The sequence below is a fragment of the Puma concolor genome, chromosome D3, assembly GCF_028749965.1.
Source record: "Puma concolor isolate L17-30 chromosome D3, mPumCon1.1.hap2, whole genome shotgun sequence".
Taxonomy (NCBI): domain Eukaryota; kingdom Metazoa; phylum Chordata; class Mammalia; order Carnivora; family Felidae; genus Puma; species Puma concolor.
In genome coordinates, this window is record NC_141678.1 from 67,152,512 (window position 1) to 67,178,502 (window position 25,991).

A 25,991-nucleotide genomic window follows, 5' to 3' on the forward strand; every position below is an offset into this window, starting at 1 on the left:
TTTTCAATCTTTCCTTTAAAAATGCATAAATGGGGACACCTGGGCAGCTCAGTCGGTTAAGCATCCGAGTCTTGATTTCAGCTCAGGTCATGATCTCATGGTTCATGAGATCGAGCCCCAGGTCGGGTTCAGGACTGACAGCATGGAGTCTGCTTGGGATTCTCTCTCTCCCTCTCTCTCTTCCCCACCCCTGCTTGCGCTTGTGCCCTCTTTCTCAAAATAAATAAAGACTAAAAATGCATATATGTTATCCAGTAAAAGTAACCTGTGACCCATAAGCAGCCATCATCACATTTCAAGAACCATTGGAGAACTGTGGCTTCCTTCCAGAGTTCTAAGATCAAAGGGCAAAGACCAGGTAAGTTCTGACACAGGAGAAAAAAGGAGGAAGACTTTCGGAGTTTATGAACCCACTAAAATAAATCTCAGCATCTAGCTTGTGGAAAAGCAAATGAATGTTCCTTGGGGGAAACTGAGGCCCACCAAAGGAAGGTGAGATCTTCTCCCTGTCAAGAGGCTATCCTTCCCCATATGGTCCAGGTCTCAGCCATCACACTGAAAAACTATAAAACGATGTCCCATAATATAAATAAGTGTAAATGGCAGCATTTGAATGGTGACAGCCTAGCATTCTCTCCACCCTCTGCACTCCCTCTCTTCTGAGCCCACCCACACACCCCCCACCACCTCAGGCTACTGCTCAGTGAAGGCCTCTGATGGCTTATTATGTTCAGGGCCTGTAGTGGTCCTACCCGCACCTTCCTCCCTAACATGACTTCCCACTTCTCAGTCCTCTGAGCCCTGTGCTCTGGCCCAGATCCACTCGGTATCCCTGCCTCGCCCTCTGGCTCCTCCTCATCTGACCACAGGAGTCCTCCTCCCTGCCCCTCCTGGCAAACCCCTACCCATCTTCATGGCCCAGCTCCAGGGCACTCCTGCTGCCCAGTGAGATGCAGCTCACCCCCACCACCTTGGTGTGTTCCTTACTCAAGACTTTTATCTCATCCTGCTTGGCATTAAAGTCATGGTAATTCTGATTTCTACTCTTCAAGCCAGGAAATCTGACCTGATCGACATTACTTTACTTGTGGGACTCTCATGACAGAATGTTCACTGAAAGCTGGACTCTCCCAGAAATTTAGGGGTATATGGGTATAGTAAGTATAATTATTTAGGGACTTGTCTTATTCTTTCAAGAAGAGTGATGCTTGGGGCACCTGGGCGGCTCAGTGGGTTAAGCGCCCGACCTCAGCTCAGGTCACTGATCTTGCAGTCTGTGGGTTCAAGCCCCACATTGGGCTCTGCGCTGACAGCCTGGAACCTGCTTCAGATTCTGTCTCCCTCTCTCTCTGCTCCTCCCCTGCTTGTGCTGCCTCTCTCAAAAATAATAAAGCAAAAAGAGAAGAATGAGGTTTATCACAACAGCTGCCGTTGGTAGCCACACAAATGTTTGTTGACTGTTGAGTTTTATCTGGTAACAGAAGGACACACTGAGCTTCCTGATGTCCCTAAGATCAGCTCCATGAGCCTTGGTCTCCTCCTCCTCCTGGAGCCTGTGGTGCGGGCTGCCGTTACACCGCCTACAGCATGCAGCGGGTGATCGATCTCCCGACCTGGACGGGCTAACACGTGACGCAGGGGAGGGAGTCCAGACCTGGAGTCCGGAGGACCAGGGTAAGTGCCAGGCTGGCCACTGAAGAGCTGCAAGGCCTTGGGCAAGTCTCTTTACTGCAGCAGATGGACCAAGGACAAGGCCCATTGGAGTGTGACGTGCCATTTTGTGATTGTTGCTCTTCTGAAGCGCTATGACCATCTGAGCTGATCACAGTTGTGGACTAACCCCACGTGAGGGCCCAAGCCATGGGTCGCGGGGCAAGAGCCGGGGGAGGGGAGGATGCCAGCCCCCTATGCTCCAGGAGAGGGTGCAACACAGGGGACAGGGGGTGTTGGTCACCCCGAGGGCCATACCCCTGGGCTGAGAAGCATATGTGGGCAATTGACTAGAAGGGAGACCACCTGTGAAGTGGATAATTATATTGGCTTTTAGGTTTATCCACCAAGCCCTTGAACGTAAATACCCAAGGAGCAACTGTCCTGTGAAGTCCAAGGCAACCAGCCTGGCAACTCTGAGGAAGAAGGGCACTTTCTGTGCAAGTGTCAAATCTGGAAACTCAGGCAGTTCAGCAGCCCCTTTAACTGGTGTCCCTGGGGACCTGAGGGCCAGCAGATCAGTCCTTATAAACTGTGGAGGGGCAGAACATGGCCAGAGATGGGGGAGGCAGAACACTAGAGCTGGCTGTCCCCAGTATGGTGACACAGTGCTTTCCCCCAGCCTCTGGCTTCGGGCTTGCACCTACCCTGCCTGAGATCTAAACCCCTCCTCCCTCTCTTCCTCAGGAAAGTATCAAGTAAATCCAGGCATACTGACCTACGAAGCACTTAGTTTCATGTCTTATCCCCAGGAAGCATTTTGGTTTGGCTTAAGTTACAGGAATAGGCTGTCAGGAGTCTGTCAGAATACCGTGAACCTTTGAGGACACCCACCTTAGCACTGGGGGGGACGGGTGGAGGCCTGCCTTACCAGACCCTGAACTCACCCTGCACACAATACGGCTGCACAGAGAACAACCAATCTAATCCTGAAAGGAGCCAAGTGCTTGGCCTTCTGGTTGAAAATAGTGCCTAATTAGCACATAAGAGGAGAAAAAGAAAGGAAAGAAGCAGGAAGACAAGAAGGGAGGGAAGGTGGGAACATCATTCCAAAGAACCAGAAGAAGGGGAGAACTCTGCAAAGGGCCTCACGCTGCATACAGTACAAGAACTGAGGAAAACACACACGCTTAATGGAATACAAGAAGACTGGTCTTTATGAAATAGGACTAAACATCTTTAAGATAGCAGTGGCCGCATTGAAAAGGCAAAAGAGGGGCGCCTGGGTGGCGCAGTCGGTTAAGCGTCCGACTTCAGCCAGGTCACGATCTCACGGTCCGGGAGTTCGAGGCCCGCATCGGGCTCTGGGCTGATGGCTCAGAGCCTGGAGCCTGTTTCCGATTCTGTGTCTCCCTCTCTCTCTGCCCCTCCCCCGTTCATGCTCTGTCTCTCTCTGTCCCAAAAATAAATAAACGTTGGAAAAAAAAAAAAAAAAAAAAAAGAAAAGGCAAAAGATGATAGTAAAAGGGAACCAGACTAAAGAAGGAAAAATATCAAGGAAACTAGAGAGCAGCAAATCTGTCAAGGCTCTCACAATTCTGCAAGCCCTCAGAATTTACTGTACCCAACTCCTCAGAATTTACTGTAAGAAGTAATCCTAGATGTGCATAAAGATAAGCTATAAGAATGTTTGTGACAGCACTCTTTATAGTATCAATAATTTTGAGGAAAAGAATGTTCAACAAAAGAAGATTGATTCAATAAGTCATGTTATATCTGTGCATTGAAATACTCTAGGACTAGGGGTGCCTGGGTGGCTCAGTCGGTTAAGCGTCCGACTTCAGCTCAGGTCATGATCTCACAGTTCGTGACTTAGAGCCCTGCGTTGGCCTCTGTGCTGACAGCTCAGAGCCTGGAGCCTGCTTCCGATTCTGTGTCTCCCTCTCTCTGCCCCTCCCCCGCTCATGCTCTGTCTCTCTCTCTCTCTCTCTGTCAAAAATAAAAATTTTAAAAAAAAGAAATACTCTAGGACTCATTAACAAATTGCACTGTAAAACCCTCATGTCACTCTATTTAAATAATGTGGGGACATATGCATGTTCTATTTCAAAGTGGAGACGCTGCAGCTTGTAAAACACTGTTTATGATATGACCCCATTTTAAAAAATGATACATGTATATTAATTCATAGAAAAATAGCTGGAGGGGACCTGCATCAAAACACGAACACTGGTCATCTCTGGGTGGTAAAACCGTGGTGGTTTAGGTTTACCTTATTTTTTGTTTATTGCTATTTCCTAACCTTTTACAATGAACATGTAAATGTTCCTAACCTTTTACAACAAACATGTAAATCTGAGAAACACTCAGAATTAGAATGGAATGCACACTGGTAGGAAAAGGAAGGGACTCGACAGCATGGCATGGGGGAGCAATCCAGGACAGGGTGAGGGAATGTGACACGTTCTCCTGGAGTGCAAAGAACAGAAAGTGGAAGGAACAAGAGAGAAGCTGAGAGCTTCGGAAAACAGAGAATGGAGAGCCCATAAATGGTTACGTGTGACTCCTGAAGAAGAGACCAGAACAAATGCCATCCAAGCCAGAACATGGCATATAACAGGAGATTCTCTTTCCTGAGCTACAACTAAATAAATTGTGAATAAATAAATATCATTTGGAAGATGGCAGCGTAGGAGGACGCTGGGCTCACCGCGCGTCCTGCTGATCACTTAGATTCCACCTACACCTGCCTAAATAACCCAGAAAACCGCCAGAGGATTAGCAGAACGGAGTCGACGGAGCCAAGCGCAGACGAGAGGCCCACGGAAGAGGGTAGGAAGGGCGGCCAGGCGGTGCGCGCTCCACGGACTGGCGGGAGGGAGCCGGGGCGGAGGGGCGGCTCGCCGGCCAAGCAGAGCCCCCGAGTCTGGCTTGCAAAAAGCGGAGGGGCCTGACGGACTGTGTTCCGACAGCAAGCGCGACTTAGCGTCTGGGAGGTCGTAAGTTAACAGCTCTGCTCAGAAAGCGGGAAGGCTGGAGGACAAAGGGAAGGAGAGCTGCTGAGCCCCCTGACGACAGAGCTCAGTTTGGTGGGGAACAAAGGCGCTTGCCAGCGCCATCTCCCCCGCCCATCCCCCAGCCAAAATCCCAAAGAGAACCAGTTCCTGCCAGGGAACTTGCTCGCTCCGCGCAAACACCCAACTCTGCGCTTCTGCAGAGCCAAACCTCCGGCAGCGGATCTGACTCCCTCCTGCTGCCACAGGGCCCCTCCTGAAGTGGATCACCTAAGGAAAAGCAAGCTAAGCCTGCCCCTCCTGCCCCTGTGCACCTTGCCTACCCACCCCAGCTAAGACGCCAGATCCCCAGCATCACAAGCCTGGCAGTGTGCAAGTAGCCCAGACAGGCCACCCCACCCCACAGTGAATCCCGCCCCTAGGAGAGGGGAAGAGAAAGCACACACCAGTCTGACTGTGGCCCCAGCGGTGGGCTGGGGGCAGACATCAGGTCTGACTGCGGCTCCGCCCACCAACTCCAGTTATACACCACAGCACAGGGGAAGTGCCCTGCAGGTCCTCACCACGCCAGGGACTATCCAAAATGACCAAGCGGAAGAATTCCCCTCAGAAGAATCTCCAGGAAATAACAACAGCTAATGAGCTGATCAAAAAGGATTTAAATAATATAACAGAAAGTGAATTTAGAATAATAGTCATCAAATTAATCGCTGGGCTTGAAAACAGTATAGCTGACAGCAGAGAATCTCTTGCTACAGAGATCAAGGGACTAAGGAACAGTCACGAGGAGCTGAAAAACGCTTTAAACGAAATGCATAACAAAATGGAAACCACCACGGCTCGGATTGAAGAGGCAGAGGAGAGAATAGGTGAACTAGAAGATAAAGTTATGGAAAAAGAGGAAGCTGAGAAAAAGAGAGAGAAAAAAATCCAGGAGTATGAGGGGAAAATTAGAGAACTAAGTGATACACTAAAAAGAAATAATATATGCATAATTGGTATCCCAGAGGAGGAAGAGAGAGGGAAAGGTGCTGAAGGGGTACTTGAAGAAATAATAGCTGAGAACTTCCCTGAACTGGGGAAGGAAAAAGGCACTGAAATCCAAGAGGCACAGAGAACTCCCTTCAGACGTAACTTGAATCGATCCTCTGCACGACATATCATAGTGAAACTGGCAAAATACAAGGATAAAGAGAAAATTCTGAAAGCAGCAAGGGGTAAACGTGCCCTCACATATAAAGGGAGACCTATAAGACTCGTGACTGATCTCTCTTTTGAAACTTGGCAGGCCAGAAAGAATTGGCACGAGATTTTCAGGGTGCTAGACAGAAAAAATATGCAGCCGAGAATCCTTTATCCAGCAAGTCTGTCATTTAGAATAGAAGGAGAGATAAAGGTCTTCCCAAACAAACAAAAACTGAAGGAATTTGTCACCACTAAACCAGCCCTACAAGAGATCCTAAGGGGGACCCTGTGAGACAAAGTACCAGAGACATCATTACAAGCATAAAACATACAGACATCACAATGACTCTAAACCCATATCTTTCTATAATAACACTGAATGTAAATGGATTAAATGCACCAACCAAAAGACATAGGGTATCAGAATGGATAAAAAAACAAGACCCATCTATTTGCTGTCTACAAGAGACTCATTTTAGACCTGAGGACACTTTTAGATTGAGAGTGAGGGGATGGAGAACTATTTATCATGCTACTGGAAGCCAAAAGAAAGCTGGAGTAGCCATATATATATCAGACAAACTAGACTTTAAATTAAAGGCTGTAACAAGAGATGAAGAAGGACATTATATAATAGTGACAGGGTCTATCCATCAGGAAGAGCTAACAATTATAAATGTCTATGCGCCAAATACCGGAGCGCCCAAATATATAAAACAATTACTCATAAACATAAGCAACCTTATTGATAAGAATGTGGTAATTGCAGGGGACTTTAACACCCCACTTACAGAAATGGATAGATCATCTAGACACACGGTCAATAAAGAAACAAGGGCCCTGAACGAGACATTGGATCAGATGGACTTGACAGATATATTTAGAACTCTGCATCCCAAAGCAACAGAATATACTTTCTTCTCGAGTGCACATGGAACATTCTCCAAGATAGATCATATACTGGGTCACAAAACAGCCCTTCATAAGTTTACAAGAATTGAAATCATACCATGCATACTTTCAGACCACAATGCTAGGAAGCTTGAAATCAACCACAGAAAAAAGTCTGGAAAACCTCCAAAAGCATGGAGGTTAAAGAACACCCTACTAACGAATGAGTGGGTCAACCAGGCAATTAGAGAAGAAATTAAAAAATATATGGAAACAAACAAAAATGAAAATACAACAATCCAAACGCTTTGGGACGCAGCGAAGGCAGTCCTGAGAGGAAAATACATTGCAATCCAGGCCTATCTCAAGAAACAAGAAAAATCCCAAATACAAAATCTAACAGCACACCTAAAGGAAATAGAAGCAGAACAGCAAAGGCAGCCTAAACCCAGCAGAAGAAGAGAAATAATAAAGATCAGAGCAGAAATAAACAATATAGAATCTAAAAAAACTGTAGAGCAGATAAACGAAACCAAGAGTTGGTTTTTTGAAAAAATAAACAAAATTGACAAACCTCTAGCCAGGCTTCTCAAAAAGAAAAGGGAGATGACCCAAATAGATAAAATCATGAATGAAAATGGAATTATTACAACCAATCCTTCAGAGATACAAACAATTATCAGGGAATACTATGAAAAATTATATGCCAACAAATTGGACAACCTGGAAGAAATGGACAAATTCCTGAACACCCACACTCTTCCAAAACTCAATCAGGAGGAAATAGAAAGCTTGAACAGACCCATAACCAGCGAAGAAATTGAATCGGTTATCAAAAATCTCCCAACAAATAAGAGTCCAGGACCAGATGGCTTCCCAGGGGAGTTCTACCAGACGTTTAAAGCAGAGATAATACCTATCCTTCTCAAGCTATTGCAAGAAATAGAAAGGGAAGGAAAACTTCCAGACTCATTCTATGAAGCCAGTATTACTTTGATTCCTAAACCAGACAGAGACCCAGTAAAAAAAGAGAACTACAGGCCAATATCCCTGATGAATATGGATGCAAAAATTCTCAATAAGATACTAGCAAATCGAATTCAACGGCATATAAAAAGAATTATTCACCATGATCAAGTGGGATTCATTCCTGGGATGCAGGGCTGGTTCAACATTCGCAAATCAATCAACGTGATACATCACATTAACAAAAAAAAAGAGAAGAACCATATGATCCTGTCAATCGATGCAGAAAAGGCCTTTGACAAAATCCAGCACCCTTTCTTAATAAAAACCCTTGAGAAAGTCGGGATAGAAGGAACATACTTAAAGATCATAAAAGCCATTTATGAAAAGCCCACAGCTAACATCATCCTCAACGGGGAAAAACTGAGAGCTTTTTCCCTGAGATCAGGAACACGACAGGGATGCCCACTGTCACCGCTGTTGTTTAACATAGTGCTGGAAGTTCTAGCATCAGCAATCACACAACAAAAGGAAATCAAAGGCATCAAAATTGGCAAAGATGAAGTCAAGCTTTCACTTTTTGCAGATGACATGATATTATACATGGAAAAGCCGATAGACTCCACCAAAAGTCTGCTAGAACTGATACATGAATTCAGCAAAGTTGCAGGATACAAAATCAATGTACAGAAATCAGTTGCATTCTTATACACTAACAATGAAGCAACAGAAAGACAAATAAAGAAACTGATCCCATTCACAATTGCACCAAGAAGCATAAAATACCTAGGAATAAATCTAACCAAAGATGTAAAGGATCTGTATGCTGAAAACTATAGAAAGCTTATGAAGGTAATTGAAGAAGATATAAAGAAATGGAAAGACATTCCCTGCTCATGGATTGGAAGAATAAATATTGTCAAAATGTCAATACTACCCAAAGCTATCTACACATTCAATGCAATCCCAATCAAAATTGCACCAGCATTCTTCTCGAAACTAGAACAAGCAATCCTAAAATTCATATGGAACCACAAAAGGCCCCGAATAGCCAAAGTAATTTTGAAGAAGAAGACCAAAGCAGGAGGCATCACAATCCCAGACTTTAGCCTCTACTACAAAGCTGTCATCATCAAGACAGCATGGTATTGGCACAAAAACAGACACATAGACCAATGGAATAGAATAGAAACCCCAGAACTAGACCCACAAACATATGGCCAACTCATCTTTGACAAAGCAGGAAAGAACATCCAATGGAAAAAAGACAGTCTCTTTAACAAATGGTGCTGGGAGAACTGGACAGCAACATGCAGAAGGTTGAAACTAGACCACTTTCTCACACCATTCACAAAAATAAACTCCAAATGGATAAAGGACCTGAATGTGAGACAGGAAACCATCAAAACCTTAGAGGAGAAAGCAGGAAAAGACCTCTCTGACCTCAGCCGTAGCAATCTCTTACTCGACACATCCCCAAAGGCAAGGGAATTAAAAGCAAAAGTGAATTCCTGGGACCTTATGAAGATAAAAAGCTTCTGCACAGCAAAGGAAACAACCAACAAAACTAAAAGGCAACCAACGGAATGGGAAAAGATATTTGCAAATGACATATCGGACAAAGGGCTAGTATCCAAAATCTATAAAGAGCTCACCAAACTCCACACCCGAAAAGCAAATAACCCAGTGAAGAAATGGGCAGAAAACATGAATAGGCACTTCTCTAAAGAAGACATCCGGATGGCCAACAGGCACATGAAAAGATGTTCAGCGTCGCTCCTTATCAGGGAAATACAAATCAAAACCACACTCAGGTATCACCTCACGCCAGTCAGAGTGGCCAAAATGAACAAATCAGGAGACTATAGATGCTGGAGAGGATGTGGAGAAACGGGAACCCTCTTGCACTGTTGGTGGGAATGCAAATTGGTGCAGCCGCTCTGGAAAGCAGTGTGGAGGTTCCTCAGAAAATTAAAAATAGACCTACCCTATGACCCAGCAATAGCACTGCTAGGAATTTATCCAAGGGACACAGGAGTACTGATGCATAGGGGCACTTGAACCCCAAAGTTCATAGCAGCACTCTCAACAATAGCCAAATTATGGAAAGAGCCTAAATGTCCATCAACTGATGAATGGATAAAGAAATTGTGGTTTATATACACAATGGAATACTACGTGGCAATGAGAAAAAATGAAATATGGCCTTTTGTAGCAACGTGGATGGAACTGGAGAGTGTGATGGTAAGTGAAATAAGCCATACAGAGAAAGACAGATACCATATGGTTTCACTCTTAGGTGGATCCTGAGAAACTTAACAGGAACCCATGGGGGAGGGGAAGGAAAAAAAAAAAAAAAAAGAGGTTAGAGTGGGAGAGAGCCAAAGCATAAGAGACTGTTGAGAACTGAGAGCAAACTGAGGGTTGATGGGGGGTGGGAGGGAGGAGAGGGTGGGTGATGGGTATTGAGGAGGGCACCTTTTGGGATGAGCACTGGGTGTTGTATGGAAACCAATTTGACAATAAATTTCATATATAAATAAAATAAATAAATAAATAAATAAATAAATAAATAAATAAATATCATTTGCACAAAAGTAAAGACTAATCGTGTCCCTGAAAAACCAAAAACAAAAGCAAAAGAAAGGAAGGAATGAAAGGAAGGAGGGAGGGAAGGAGGATGGGGGCATAAATGAACTAACAGAGCCCCCCAGTTGAGACTTATTATAAATATAAAGAAAAAAAAATTCTGCAAGCATCCCGGCTAGAAAAACAAAATAGAACAGATTATCCTGAAAGAAACAAAAATCTCCTTGGCCTCAATATCAAATTTCAGAAGGCAATGGAACGAGATCTACAACACCTTAAAGGAAAAAAAAGAAAAAAGAAAAAAATGTTTTCACTCTGCTAAGCTGCCCCTTCCTTTTGCAAAGGGGCCTGTTCTGGCACGAAAACCCACTTCCTTCATGAGGTTTCTGAGAGCACAGAAGTGGGGTGAGTGGGCCCATGTGGCCAAGAAGGAACCTGACCTCAGGAGAGGGCAGTTGGAAAACCTGTCAAGGCCACACCCAGGCCCTGGGGTGCACCTTGCAGCTCTTTGCACTAACCCTGGGTTTTCACTCAGATGGTCCTTCTTTCCCGGATGAGGGAACTGGGCTTCGAGGCACCTGCTCGTGCCTCATCCCGGCTGAGGTCACAGACTGCACCTGCCTCCTCTCCCTCCTCCAACCTGGAGACACACCCCGGCCTCTCATTGGCTATTCTCGTTCTGGACCCCTGCCCCATTTCTTCTGCAATCCAAGCAGCATTTAGCCTCCTAGAACCCTGTTCAGCACCAGGCTGGCTGCTCTTACGGCCAAACAAACCCCTTCCTTTCCAAAGGAACCTTGGCCATTCCTCACTTCACCAATTCATGCCCCACCCCAGGCCAAGAGCTGGGGAGAGGCCCTCAAGGAACTTCCAGGCTAGTTACGGAGAGGAGTGTGGCAGACATGAGAGGATGCTCTCAGCCCTTTCCCGATCACCTTCTTCTTATAAAGGCTGGAAAGCCAGCCATTTGTCCCAGTTTCCACTGTAGCTAGGTTGGTCACACGACTCATTTCTGGCCAATGAAATGTAGACAAAAGGCCTAAGGAGGACACTGCATCTCTCAAAATAAAGAAAGGCTTGCCAGGAAAAAAAAAAAGTGGTTTTCCCCTTGGGTCTTCCCTTTTCTTCCTGCCTGGAACACACTTAAGATGCCTAGAGGCTCAGCAGCCATCATGTGATCGTGAGGCAACAAGGTAGAGGACGAAAGCCACAGTGCCCAGGATGGTGACACAGCAAAAAAGCAGGTGTCCTAGAAAGCAGCTGCCACATCTGGATTTTGTGTGGATGAGAAGTCTTCTGATAACTGCAGGTCAACCACTGCTGACATTAGAAGTAAATGAAGTTAAGCAATAACAAAACCTCACCTATCAGACAGCCTCATTCTCCGTTGTCAAACTGTCTCAAATTGGAAGGGTTTCTGTTTTAAGCGCTAAGAGCTTTTTCAAAATATTTTTCAAAACTATGTTATACAATAACCTTTCCCTATCATTCTGGAATGAGCTGAAATATACTGATAGCCTCATGAAGGGAAGTATCTGCAAAGAGCTGATAGCCCATTTTCTAAGTGACCTCAGACTTCTATGGATTTTTAATTATTTTTTGGCTTTTTCTATCTTCTCTGAGTCCCCATTACAGTTTTCAACAGGCCTACCTAATACAAGGACTCTTTCCCTCTCTAATCTTCTACTTTAGGTTTAAAATTGCAGGCAAGAGTTTGCTAGAAGGGACTGTAAGTGAGCACTAGGCTATGAGAGAGAGTCTGAGGGGGTCTCTCCTTCAAAATCAGGGCAGGGCAAGATAAAGCCAGGGGCATGAGCTCACCTCACGAGCTCTGAACCTGCTGTTTTAGCTTCCCAGAAGCCTTTTTGCTTTCTTCTTGATTCTTACCATTGTCTTGGGTTGGTGAGACTACAAGGCATCTAAGATGCAAGGCAACAGCCCAAGATAAGTCACAAGAAAGCTTATGATTAGGGACCAACAAATGCTCTAAGCAGGCAGGGTTATAAACATTCACGGGAGGGAGAGGTTCTGGTGGGCAAGTCAGGGAGAGCTTCACGGCAGAGTCTTGAAGGATGATCAGGCCCTGGTTACTTTCCGATGGGAGACCTGGGCTTTCTGGGAAGGGGGTAATGTGGGCAGGGTCGGGCAGTATGGTTGGCCAGCAGGCTTAGGTAGAAGAGTGGAGACAGACAGACCAAGAGAGGGAAGTCAGGGCTGAAATATACCCTCTGAAGAGCCAGAATTCCCCCTCCCAGGCCACAGGAACCACAGACAGGCGGTGAACCTACCTTGGACAGGAACCAACCTGCAGACCCGCCCTTGTTGTTGTGGCCAATATTGATCTTCATCAGCTGCCCCAGATCGGGAGCATCCAGTGTGAACTTGTCTTCAGCTCCCCTTTCAAAGTTGTCCTTTTCATTTTCCAGCCTACGCTCCCCTGTACACACACACAGGCAAGAAACTTACAAAGGAGACCCGAAGAGGAGAAAGAACCAATGGTTTGCCCGCTGAAGGTAGTCTCAAAAGTCAATAAGGCGGGAGGCTGGCGGGCAGGGTGGGGGACAGGTGGTACATAGGTACTATCTGTACTTGCACCCACTTTTGCCGTGAACCTAAAACTACTCTAACAACAATGTTAATTTTTTTTTTTTTAAGTCAACAAGAATAGCTTTACCCTGAGATCTCTGGGCTCTGTAAATCTCTCGTGGCAACCTCCAGTCAAGCTTGTCCTGTGTGTGGCTTGTGCCCAGGTCCCAGAACTGGGCTTCTGATTTCTATCTTAGTCTGGAGTTCCCATCCTGGTAACCACATGTGTACCCCCATCCCTGGAGCTGAGGCCCTGCCTGGCTTGTGCCAGTTGCTTGTCCCAAACTGGGAGCACAACCATGGAAGTTGGTCCAGGATTGTGCTGGGACCCTGACAGCTGACACACTTCCTTAGGCCTGCCTCCTTTTCTGGAAAACAGGACGGCCACCATCAGACACATTAGTTTCACATAGATTTTTTTTTTTCTTTTCTTTCTATTTGTCACCACAATCTGCGAGGGGGTATTATTAATTCTGTCTTGTGGATGAAGAAACAAGCTTGGAGAACTGAAATTACACGTCGGAAGTCACACTGGGTGATAAGCACGTCATTAGGATCCATTCTAACCTGTTCTTTCTGCTTTTCAATTTTCCATTATTATGTTCCCAAGCTTACATATTAACCCTTATGGCCCCACCTAAGCACCAGCTCCGTGCTGATGCCATCCATTCACCTTCTCTGCTAAAATTTAATTCTTTAAATCTTTCTATGTTTTAAATGGCAAAAACTCAAAACCGTACAGAAAGTAGTATAAAACATCTGTAGAGGGGTGCCTGGGTGGCTCAGCTGGTTGAGCCTCCAACTTCGGCTCAGGTCCTGAGTTTGAGACCCACCTCGGGCTCACTGTTGTCAGTGCAGAGCCTGCTTCGGATCTTCTGTCTCCCTCTCTCTCCCCCTCCCCCACTCATGCTCCCTCTCTCTCTCTCAAAAATAAATAATTTTAAAAACATTAAAAAAAAGGAAGACATCTGTACACCCACTGCCCAGATTTCAGAGGCAGAACAGATGCTAACACTTTGTCTAATTTGCTTTAGACCTTTCTCTGTCTTGAAGAGATAACTGGTAAGTCTACAGTCTCACTGGCCATCCTGCCTTCCCCCGCCTTCTCCCTCCCCTAAATAAACACTATCCACAAGCGATATGTATCGTCCCCGTGAATTTTTGTTTGCACACGGAGGTATTCATAAAGAAAACGTGCTATTTTTGCATGTTTTAGAATTTACATAAATAACATCGCAGTCCATATCTCTCTGTCTCAGGTTCCTCATCTATACAGTGGGGATAATGGCACCACCACACAGGGTCCTGCTGTGAGGATGAACTGAACTGGTACACACTAAACACTGGTGGTGACACCCACCCATGGAAAGTGTTATGTTAGTGATGGAGGCTGTTGCTATCGCTCTCTAATCATCCTACCATCGTCGTCAACATACCCTGTGCAACTGACTTTCCTTTCAGTTGATATTATGCTTTTGAGATTACCCTGTTGATGCTGGTAGCTTGAGGTCATTTGTGGAACTGCTATATAAAAGTCATTGAATAAAGAAAATACTATTAATGTTTCTTCTGCTGATAGACATTTTGGTTGTGCCTGGTTTTTTGCTATTGTAAACAGCACTGAAATGGACTCTTTCATAACTGCCTTCCGCTGCATTTCTGTGACAAATGCTCTGAGTAGACACCTACAAAGAGTCGCTGGATCCTGGGGTGTGCTCACCTTTGGTGTATTAGGTATTGTAAAATTACCTTCCAAAATGCTTGTACATCAATTATCACCAGCAGTATATTCGGGGTCCCATTCCCCACAATCATCATTAACATATATACTTAAAAAGTTTATATCAATATATATACCATAGTATCTCATTGTGATTTTAATTTATATTCTCTTGATTATGTGGAGAGATTATAATATATACTGTTCATATACATTTATATTTTTGGGTGGGGGGAGAGATATACCCATATATGTTGGCCATTTAGATCCTGCTCTTCTGTAATTTTTTCTGTTCATATATTTTATATTCTTTATTACCTCTCCTCTGTCTATGGTGTCTTTTATCATACAGACACTTCTTTTGTTTTAGTAGACTTTATAAATATTTTCCTTTGTTGTTTGTGCTTTTAGTGAATAGTTCAAGAAACTCCATCCTAAATTGAAATTCAAAAGACTTGCTCTTAAAGTTTCTTCTAAAAATTTCATAGTGTTGCTTTTACACATGTAAGTCTGTAGCCCATCTGGAAGTTATTTTTGTGTATGGTGAAAGGTAAAAAGATTTAATTTTATCTTTCCTCATATGGTAAGACAATTGTTTGCACACCAATAATTGAATATTCCATCCTTTCTTTCTGATTTATAACACTACCTCTCTGTGTGGGTCTAGACTCTATTCTGTTTCACTGGTTTGTTTCTCCTTCTATCAATACCACACTGTTTTAGTTTTTAGAGATCTGTGGTATCTTTTAGAGATCAGAGTAAATACCCTCACTTAGTCATATTGTTAATATTATTTTCCTTATTCAAAATAGTCTTGGAAATAGTTAGCCCTTATGGATGGCAATTTTATTAGCAGCTTAAACTGTGGGATATTGCCTTTTGGAAATGTAACTGAAATTGCATTGCATTCATAGGCTAATCTGGGAAAATTTGACTTCTTAATGAATTTGAGACCATTCTCCTCCACGAGCATATTTCTCCGTTTAAATATTCTTGTATATCCTCAAGTAAATATTTATATTCTTTACAGAAAGCTCTTTTTGTTAGTTTTTCTTAGGCACCTTATAATTTCCATTGTAAGGTGATATTGGGCACCTTAATATTGCTATTAATTTATTTTTAAATTAAATGTTTGCTTGTTGTTTCTATTAAGATTTATCTATTAATCTTGTACCCAGCATCTTTATTAAACTTTCTCTCCCATGGTTCTGATCATTCTCCTGAATTTTATAGTTGATTATCATTTTTCATGAAAGTTAAAATTTGTTTCCAAATGGACTCAGAGGTTGGAGTTTCTTCTAATTTTACTGACTGTGATCAAAGAATCTTGTCTCTGTCTTATTGCTTAATTTCAGTTTGTTAAGATTTGCTTTGTGGTTTAGTATGCGGTCATTAAGTGCTTGAAAAGAATGTGTATTCTCTACCAGTTGGACACAGGAATCTACATAGATTCAGTAGATCAAGCTTATTAACTGTGTAGTTAAAGTCTTCTGTATCCATACTAAATTTTTATCCATTTTACTTATCAGTTATTGAGAGTGATGTATTAAAATCTTCCATTATACTTATGCATTCGTCAAGTTTCTTCAAGAATTTAGTTAATTTCTGTTTCCCATATTTTGGGAATATGCTGTAAAATTTATAAGCGTTCATAATTATTACATCTTGTAGGTTCATTGTTCCTTTTGTCATTGTCCAATATACTTTTATTTCTCACAAAGTGGTTTTTGCCTTAAAGTTTAATTTGGCGAATAATAATATGGCTACACAACCATCTTCTGTGTTACTGACATGCTCCTGACACATGTCATTCAATTTTATTTATTCTCAGCCCTTCGGCATCACATGTTTAAGCTGGATTTTTCTTTCTTTTCATTTAATATGAAAACACTATCCTTTCACTGATGAGTTTAGTTTATTTGTATTTATTGTGATTATTATACATTTACATTTTTTTATGATTGGCCATTCTTTTTCTTTGTTCCCCTTTCCTCATTTCCTGCCTTCTATTGCATTTTATTGAGGCTTTATTCTCTTTATTCCCTCTATTGGTTTAGAAGTTACACATTTTGTATTGGGGGGGGGCATGGTTACTTTTACAATTTTAATATGCATACTGGACTCACTGAGGTCTAAAGTTCATCAATGTCTCTACTCTCCTATCACTTGGGGAATGAACTGTGGCCAAGAACCTAATTATGATTTAACTTTCATTATCCACCTTCCTTAAGATTACTGTGTTTGAGTATTTTGGGTCCACATTTTGTCATGCCCTAATGATAGTCATTAGAATTGTTTACTATAGTCAGTGCTTGGTTAGCTTTGTCACATAATTATCAATAGTTTTGCTCACTTTCTTCCCTGCTTTACCTGTCTTGTGGGCATGATTTCCTTTTTCTTTTTACTATTTTTTTAATGTTTTTTCATTTTTTTTAATGTTTATTTTTGAGAGAGAGTGTGCACAGAGTGCGAGCGGGGGAGGGGGAGAAAGAGAGGGAGACAGCACAGAGCTGTCAGCACAGGGCCCAAGTGGGGCTCAAACCCACAAACCGCGAGATCATGACCTGAGCCAAAGTCGGATGCTTAACTGACTGAGCCACCCAGGCGCCCCAGATTTCCTTTTTCTTAAAGCATATTCTTCAGTGGCTGCTTAAGTCTATGAGTGGTAACTATTTCTCTTTGTTTGCAGGGCAATTCATTAATTTTGCCCTCCCTCTGGAATGATAACCTAACTGGATCTAGAGTTCTAGGTTGATATATATTCTTGCTCAGAACGCTAAAGCTATTATTCCATGAACGTATGACCTTGTGTAGGTAGCAGACAGGAATTTGCTATCAACCTAATTGTTTCTGTGGAAGAGAATCTGCCAAATCTGGTTACTTTTAAGATCTTTCCCTTTGCCTTTGGTTTTACCACAATGTATCTAAATGTGGATTTGTTTTCATTCATGCTGCTCAATGATTCCTTCTGTTACTTTAATCTGAAAATCCATATCTTTGCTCAATTTTGAAAAAGTTTCAGCCATTATCTCTTCAAATATATCCTCTTGCTTATTCTATGGATTCTCTATTTGGAACTCCTGTTCAACATCTATCACAACTTACTCTGTCCTACATATCTCATGACCTCTCATTTATATTTTCCAACTCTTTATACCTCTGCTATATCTGAGTATTTTGCGCTTATTTGTGTCACAGTTTATAATCTCTATTCAGTGGTTTCTAATTGTGTTGCCTAGCACATCCATTAAGTGTTTATATTTGGTAACTACATTTTCATTTTCTATATTTCTGTTTACTATATTTTTCATGGGGCCTTTTTATTTTCTTCCGTTGTTTTGTTCATGTCTCTAGTCCATTTAAACATTCTTCAACTGTAGTTTTTCTCAGATTACTCTATTATCTGAAATTCTGCAGGATTTAATCTGTTGTGTCCGCTGATGTTTCGTCATGGTGGATTATGTCCTTGAGTGTTTGGTAATTTTGGAAGGTGAAGTCATCTCCAGTACCTTATCTTTGGGAATGTTATACAATGCTTCTGTAAACTCCCAAGGGTATTACTGGCACGGAACCAATTTTGTGTCCTTTGGGGGAGTGGGGGTTCCCAAATCACACCTGTAGTGTAAAATCGGAGGTCAAGCCCACATGTATGCAAGCAGGAGGTATCGATTTCTCAGCAACTGTCTTTTCAATCTAGAGCTCTTGCAGAGATAAGGTTACTGTACTGTTGAGCAAATTTTTTCCTGGCCTATTTTTTCACTGAAGATGTTCCTGTGAACTTTCAGGGCTCCTGGCTTTATATGTGGTTCTAATTTTGCCTGTCTTGCTTCATGCAGGACGAAATCTCATTTTCTGACCCCAAATGGGGATGACAATCTAGCCTGTAGATAACTGAACATGAAAGGTCCCTCCTTCCAAGAGCCACAGCACCAATTCAGAGCTAATACTTTGGTTTTGAGCTCCCTCTTCATTTCTGGCACCTGGAGATTTCTCTTCTCCTCTTATAAGCTCAGCAATGCATTCTGAATTCTTTAATACATTGTGTCCAAAGTTCACACCTCGGTAGATTTTCTGACTCCTCTGTTATTTCATAAAATTGGAAGAAGCAGGAGAGACTCTCCATCCCAGTTCTACTGGCCTGAATGGTCTCCCAACACCTGCAGCCATGTCTGTGTCCTCAGCTCTTGCTTCACCCATGAAGCCAAGTCTAATTCTATCCCCTGATCCCATTCTGGTCTGCATCAAGCCAGTGCACTGAATCAACCCATGCCCAGCCACATTCAAAATATAACTCAAGATGGAGCTTAAGGAGGTTAGGAAAGTAACAGTTGAGCTCCCTGATGGAAGTAAAGCTTGGGTCTGTTCTTGTCTAGGATGAAGGACAATTTTAAATAGACCCGAACCCAAGAACACCTTATTCTGAAAACACATCACACACATACATTTTACAAGATGAGCACCCTGCTGCCCAGGGAAGGCTGTGACAAACCACACCACAGGCAGAATTATTGCTCAACAGAAGAGACTTGGAGCTGCCTTCCTCTGCCAGGAGTGGGCGGGGGGGGGGGGGGGGGAAGCCCAGCTAAGAAGCAGAACTGGGCACAGCTAGGGAAGAGAGGATTTCAAACCCATTACCCGTGTCTCCATACTCTCCGAAGATATTGATGACGACATCAGCATCGGTCCCTGCACCAATGACATCACCAGTGTATACCTTGACTTCGTACTTGTTACCTGGGAATGAGGACAGAGAAAGCCCCAGCTCATTAGGACCTCGAGAAAGAAGAACAAAGGCCCCAAGGCAGCTACCACATCACCTACCCTTCCCTCCAGCAATACAGGAAGTGTCACCATCGCTGTCAAAAACAGAGCAAGAAACAAGTTGCCTGACATTGGTTCCAAATGGTCATTGCTAGTATATACGTGTATCAAATCAACACATCACACACCTTAAACTCACACAATGTTATATGTCAGTTATATCCCAATAAAGCTGGAAAAAAAAGAAAAGTCAAATGGTCACTGCTAAAGCTAAATGGTGTGCAGAGCATAAATCAGAGATAGAGGGAACTTCTGTTTTCATACTGCCTTGGGATGCAAGAATCAGCCCAAATGCCACACTGAACCAGACCACCAGCCAATCTGCCCTGGGTATTGAAATGCTTCTTACTGGGCCCACTGCACATCTACTCTGCCTTCTCCAATCTGTTCTCCACATACATCACAGTGTAAAAATTACTCTGGGAAAATACATTCTGCATGTGAAAATCAAATCTATATGTAAATTGTCAGGGCCATAACCAATGCAAAGACTAGGGCACCAAGAGTAGCCAGCGCATGCATGCTTCGTGGTTACCTTACTTAAAGATCTGTATCGCTTCTTCTATCTTTCCCCCAACTGCTGAGCGGAAACCCATGCACTGTAACCCACAAATGCCTCAGCCTTGCCCAAGGCCTTGTAGGGGAGATGGGCTCACTGTAAACTTCACCAACATGCTGAGCCCACCTAGGTCTCCCCAGCTGGAGCCCGCCTTAGGATGGGGAGCAAAGGACAGGCGCTGGTGTGTGTATGGGAAGGAAGACTCCTCTAGACTTTCTTTGGGTCCCAACAATTCCGAGGGCTAAGGCAATTTTCCTTTCCCTCCTCCCTTCCTTCAAAGACTTTCTATTTTTTATGTAGAAGAATTTTGTTCAGATTTCTTACTCCCAATACGTGAAGTTAATAAAAATTAGAGGTGTTTCACTAACTCAAAAAGGTATCTGTACCCTCACGTTTACTGCAGCATTCCTTATGACAGCCATGACATGGAAAAAATCTAAGTGTCCATCCATGGAAGAATAGATGAGGAAGTTGTGTTATAATTGTTACAATGGAATACTATTCCGCCACGAACAGCATTCCAAGAAGAGAATCTTGACATTTGCAACAACATGAACGGAGCTTGAGGGCATTTTGCTAAGTGAAAAAAGCCTGTCACAGAAAGTCAAACATAGCATGATTCCACTGATATGTGGAATCTAAAAAACAAACAACAAAAACACCCCCCAAATCCCCAAAACAAAAATAAAAAAGAAACAACCCAAATTCATAGATACAGAGAACAGACTGGTGGTTACCAGAGGTGAGGTATAAGGGGGTGTGCAAAATGAGTGAAGGGAGTCAAAAGGTACAAACTCTGGGGCTCCTAGGTGGCTCAGCCGGTTACATGTCTGACTTGGGCTCAGGTCATGATCTCACGGTTCGTGAGTTTGAGCCCCGTGTTGGGCTCTGTGCTAACAGCTCAGAGCCTGGAGCCTGCTTCAGATTCTGTGTCTCCCTCTTTCTCTGCCCTTCCCTTATCGTGCTCTGTCTCTCTCAAAAATAAATGAGGGGTGCCTGGGTGGCTCAGTCGGTTGAGCGTCCAACTTCGGCTCAGGTTGTGATCTCACAGTTCCTGAGTTTGAGCCCTGCGTCGGGCTCTGTGCTGACAGCTCAGAGCCTGGAGCCTGGTTTGGATTCTGTGCCTCCCTCTCTCTTTGCCCCAACCCACTCGCATTCTGTCTCTGTCTCTCTCAAAAATAAATAAACCTTTAAAATAAATAAATAAATAAATACATACATACATACATACATACATTAAAAAAACATTTTTTTTTTTAATGTACCAACTCGGGGCACCTGGGTGGCTCAGTCGCTTAAGTGTCTGACTCTTGGTTTTAGCTCAGGCCATGATCTCACAGTTACATGAGTTCAAGCCCCACATTGGGCTCTGCACTGAGTGTGCAGCCTGCTTGGGATTCCCTCTCCCTCTCTCTGCCCCGTCCCACTCACACTGTGTGTCTCTCAAGATTAAAAAAAAAAAAAAAAAAAAAAAAAAAAAAAACTTAAAAAAAATAAATTAAAATTTTAAAAAAGGTACAAACTCCCAGTTATAAGGTAAAGAAATCATGACATGGGATGTACAGCATGGCAACTATAATTAATAACACTGCATTGCATATGTGAAGTTACTGAGAGAGTAGATGTTAAAAGTTCTTATCACAAAAGTCGTAATTATACGTGGTGATGGCTATTAACTAGACTTGGGTGATTATTTCACAATATGTACACACATCAAATCACTATTTCGTATACCTGAAACAAATATAATGTTTCATGTCAACTACACCTCAATAAAAACAAAATAGAACTGTTTTAATTGAGGCCCAGAGTTCCAGCCCCTCTGCCCACGGCCTCCTTGGGGGCTTCCCTGATGTCCTAGCCCCCCGGGCCTAGGGGTTTCTCCCCTGCATTCCTTGGTTCTGCTATGTTGTCTGTGCCGATGATTTCCAAGTTCACCAAGGACTGCCTTGTGCAGTCTGGTGTTTCCTGCAGGTGAGGCTTCTAAGATTTTCAGGAATTTACAAGAGGTCTGGGGCGGGACTTCCTTTTCACATATGGCTCCCCCCACACACGTTCCCTAGCACAGTGCTGGGCACATACTAGAGCCTCACTAAGTGTATCGGAAACAACTTGAGTCGAACTTCCTAAAGCTCAAAGTCCCAGGGAAGTTGCTCAGTGCAAAGGAGTGAGAGGTGGGCGCGACAAGGAGAAAACCTAATTTCACTCCAACCCCATCTCGAATCCTGCCCCGCCTCTGCCATCTAGAGACAACAGGATGCAGAATGTGGCAGGGCACCCACAGAGGACACCCCCGACATACGCCACAGCCCTGAGGCTGATCTTTAACCTGCTGAGAACCTGAGCCAGGAGGCAGTGATTCTCCCCTCAAACCTCACTCGGTGAGACCCATCACGAGAGAGGGAAGACCCTCCAATCCTGTCCCCAACCAAAGATCTCCGAGATTCTCACCCCCCCCCCGGATCCCCATGAAGCCCCCCTGAAATGGGAGGCAGAACCATGGTCTTCAGAAGAGGCCAGATTCAGGCAACCCCGAGGTCAGTGGCTTGAAATCTGGGCCATATTTAGGCTAGCTTGCTGACAAGGCAATTTCCAGGTTCCCTCCCCCCACCCCCACCCCCCACCCCCACCCCCGGAAGCTCCTGAGACCAAGAACCAAGAAGGCCTTGGCCATGTCCAGCCGCCCCTGCTCCTGATCATCTTTCAAGTTGCAGAGGCCCCTGGCTGCGGGGTTGTTCTCTCCTCTCCTGGTTGGCAGGGTCTCTGAGAACCTTTCATTTTGGCTCACATCCTTTCTCAGGTCCAGTCTGGGGCTCACTTCACACAGAAACAAGTCCCCTCTGCAGGGTAACAAGATGCCCAGGGCCCCCTGGCTGGTGATACCAGGGGGGTGGGGGAGGCGCTAAAGGCCACCGCTGAGCATCAGTCAGTCAGAGGGCAAGAGGACGCCAGACAGCACTGGGCACAGGGCAGCAGGAGAAAGGATGAGGGGGGGGTAGGAGAGCACTCAGGGCAGGAGTAGCAGACATTCTGCATCATTCCAAAAGGCAGAATTAGACTTAGCACTTGAATTATAAAGAAAGATATTTTAGCTCACCGAAAGAAACGTTTTCTAATACCTGGGGCTATCCAACAAAGGCATGGGATGCCCTTGGGGGAAGTGAGTTTCCCATCCCTAGAGACATCTAAGCAGTCACTTTGTGACAAGCACTTTGGTGGAGAGCCATCTGTCAGGGAGGCTGTAAAGAAAATGCCAGAGGTGAGAGAATGTGAGAACACTAAGGGTCCTTTTCAATCTGCAATTCCATGACATTTGACCAGGAAAGGCAGCCTGCAGACTAGAGAGAGAAGCCAAGAGATGGAGGGGGCCCCTCAAAGTACAGGGGAGGTGCCCAAGGCTGGTACAGGCAGGCCTGGGGAGCAGGACCCTATGCAGGGTTTAGGGAACACACAGCATCCCAGTCCCAGGGAAGTCCAGAGAAGGAGTCATCAGGGCTGGAATGAGGCAATGTAGGAGACAAGCCAAGGGTGGAAGGAGCTTCCAGAACTCTCTGGCTGAGGTGGACAAAGGGCCCAAGCCCAGGGGTCAGAAAGTCAGCTGAACAGAATGCAGTAGGAAATCGGTTCTGGAATAAGGCTGGACTGTTCTCTCACCTCTGCAGAACTCTCTATGGCAAGATGGGGCCCGGTTCTCCACATAGTTGGCTGAGTGAGAAGCAAGACACCCCCCCCCCCCCGCCATGTGCCAGATGACCTCTGACCACACTGGGGAAGGGCTGAGGGCTGCAGCAGGGCGGGCAAGGCACACCTCACAAAACCACTCTGTAAAAGGTCCCGAAGACAGACAATGAGCCTTATTATATTACTGTTCTCCTGCTTTTCGTCCACATTTCCTCTTCAAGCAGAACCCCCATACTATCTGATTTGCCATTTTCCAAACAAGGCCGAGGGCCCAGCGCCAACCCGAAATTGTGATTAAATGCATATACAGTGGAAAGAGCAAGACGGGATAAAAGCAGGGCTTCATTCTCTCCCGGCTGCCAGACTGTCAGCACAGTGCATCAAGCCTTCCTCCCAAGTGGTCACGAGAGCCCCCCAGTTCCCCGTGATCAGAATTTCAATGAGCACAAACTTGTAATTCTGGTCACAAGTGGGTTTTTATGTGTTGAATTCATCCCTTGGATCTGGTGATCCATGTGAGAGCAAAATGCCCATATGTGAAATGTGGCTGCCTCCCTGGCGAGAGCAACAGGGCCAGAGGGAAAGGTCCAAGGCCAGTAGAAATTCCCACCCCAGGGGCCAGAAGGGAACAAGGCAGGACAGAGAACGGGGATGGGAGGAAGGACTTGAAGGAGGACGGGCCAGGACTGGCCCACCTTCTAGGGCAAATAATAGGCAACAGTCACCCAGGCCTTGCAGCTCACGAGGTCCCTGCACGTCCTCGACGACATCTGAGCCGTACAACGGCCACATGATACAGGCAGGACAGATACTGTTGACATTCTCATTTACAGATGGGGAAACAGAGGCTCAGAGGGCAAGGTGGCTTCCCGGGGGACACACAGCTGCTAAATGATGCAAGAGGGGCTCAAAGCCAGGTCTCCTGCCTCTGAAGTCAGGGCTCTTTTTTAGAGCATGTCATGGCCTCTCAGTCTCTATGTCAGGGGTAGGCAAAACCTGTCCGTAAGGTGCCAGGTGGTAAATATTTTAGGCTTTGCAGGCTGCCCGGTCTCTGTTGCAACTATTCCACTCCGCGGCTGTATCATGAAAGCAGCCCACACACAATACAGGAGTCTTCCACGCCTTCCCCACGCCCCCCACCGCCACTTCCCTGCAGGGCCAGTCCAAGACCACCGGAGGATGCCTGCAACCCTGACACGGAACGCTTTATAAACTAGGTTTTCTCCTATCCATACATACTGTGACAGTCTGACTTCTAAAGTAGGCACAGTAAGAGTTTACCAACAGTAACTAATCGTGTTACGACCGTAATAATACGCGGTAATAACAGCGAGGTGAACGCGGTCTCCCTCTCTCAAAATTCCTTCCTGCCCTGTACTCACCCTTCTCCTGAAGATGGGGGAGGATAAGAGCTGCGTGATGACGAAGGGAAGAGAACGACACATGTTACGCTACTACTCACCTTCCGACCCTGGATCAGAGCGAGGATCATCCGCTCGCTCCGGATGTGGGTTCACCTAGAGAAACTCAAAAGGCGGGAAGGGAAACACAGCAGCTACGACGCTACGTAAAAACTACGTCAGCAAAGGGGCGTGGCCTTGTGCCATAAACTTTGTGGGCAGCAGACCTCGGAACTTCGTGTAACTTTCCTGTGTCATCAGCTGTTGTTCTTGTTTTAGTTCTTTACAGCCCTTAAAAAATGTAAAACGTCTTTGTTAGCTCCAGATCCTCGCAAAGCTACACCCAGTCGGCCACTGTACTTGTCGTTGGCCACCAGCTGCCCCAGGCTGCCTTGGGCGTTCAGGCCCTCTTCTGTGTGTCTAGGCAGGAACTTTAGGTAACTCTCCGCGCTGCGGCCTGGAACAGGATCCGAGTGGCTTGATGCTGCCGCAGGGTAATCACAGCACACTATTCACCAGCGAAGCAGCTCAAAGCTCTGAAGATTGGGGAACTATTGCCCTTTTTCTGTTGGGCTGGAGGGGGTGAGAAGGAGCATGTCCTGTGCCCAGTGTGGGTAGGCAGGGCCAGCTTTCCCTGCCCATTCAATGCTGGGTCATTGGCCTGAGCTCAATGTTCCCCTGAGTGCAGTGGAGAAGGGGGGGGGCGGGTTCGGCTGGGGTTTCCTAAAGGTGGAGACAGATGACAGCACCAGTTCTGCAACCTCGGGTATTGTGCCTTCAGCTCCTTGCCTGCCTGACAGTGAGCAAGGAACAGAGATGAAAAGAGAGGGGAAGGTCAAGTTGGAGGAGGGGCTAGCAAGTTCACTGTGCTTCCCGAGCAAGCGTGGGACCAACATGACCTAGTGATGGATGACAGGAATTGTTGCCCT

General features: G+C 44.9%; 1 protein-coding gene across 1 annotated transcript in view; it reads right to left on the reverse strand.

Annotated features, from left to right (window-relative positions):
- Positions 1–25,991, reverse strand: part of LOXHD1 (lipoxygenase homology PLAT domains 1) — a 166,239-nt gene that overhangs the window by 115,451 nt on the left and 24,797 nt on the right. Inside the window, exons 5-6 of the mRNA XM_086682857.1 lie at positions 19,237–19,335; positions 12,584–12,732 (exon numbers count right to left, since the gene is read on the reverse strand). Of these exons, the coding sequence (XP_086538983.1) occupies positions 12,584–12,732; positions 19,237–19,335 (248 nt within the window). The remainder of the gene's footprint in view (positions 1–12,583; positions 12,733–19,236; positions 19,336–25,991) is intronic.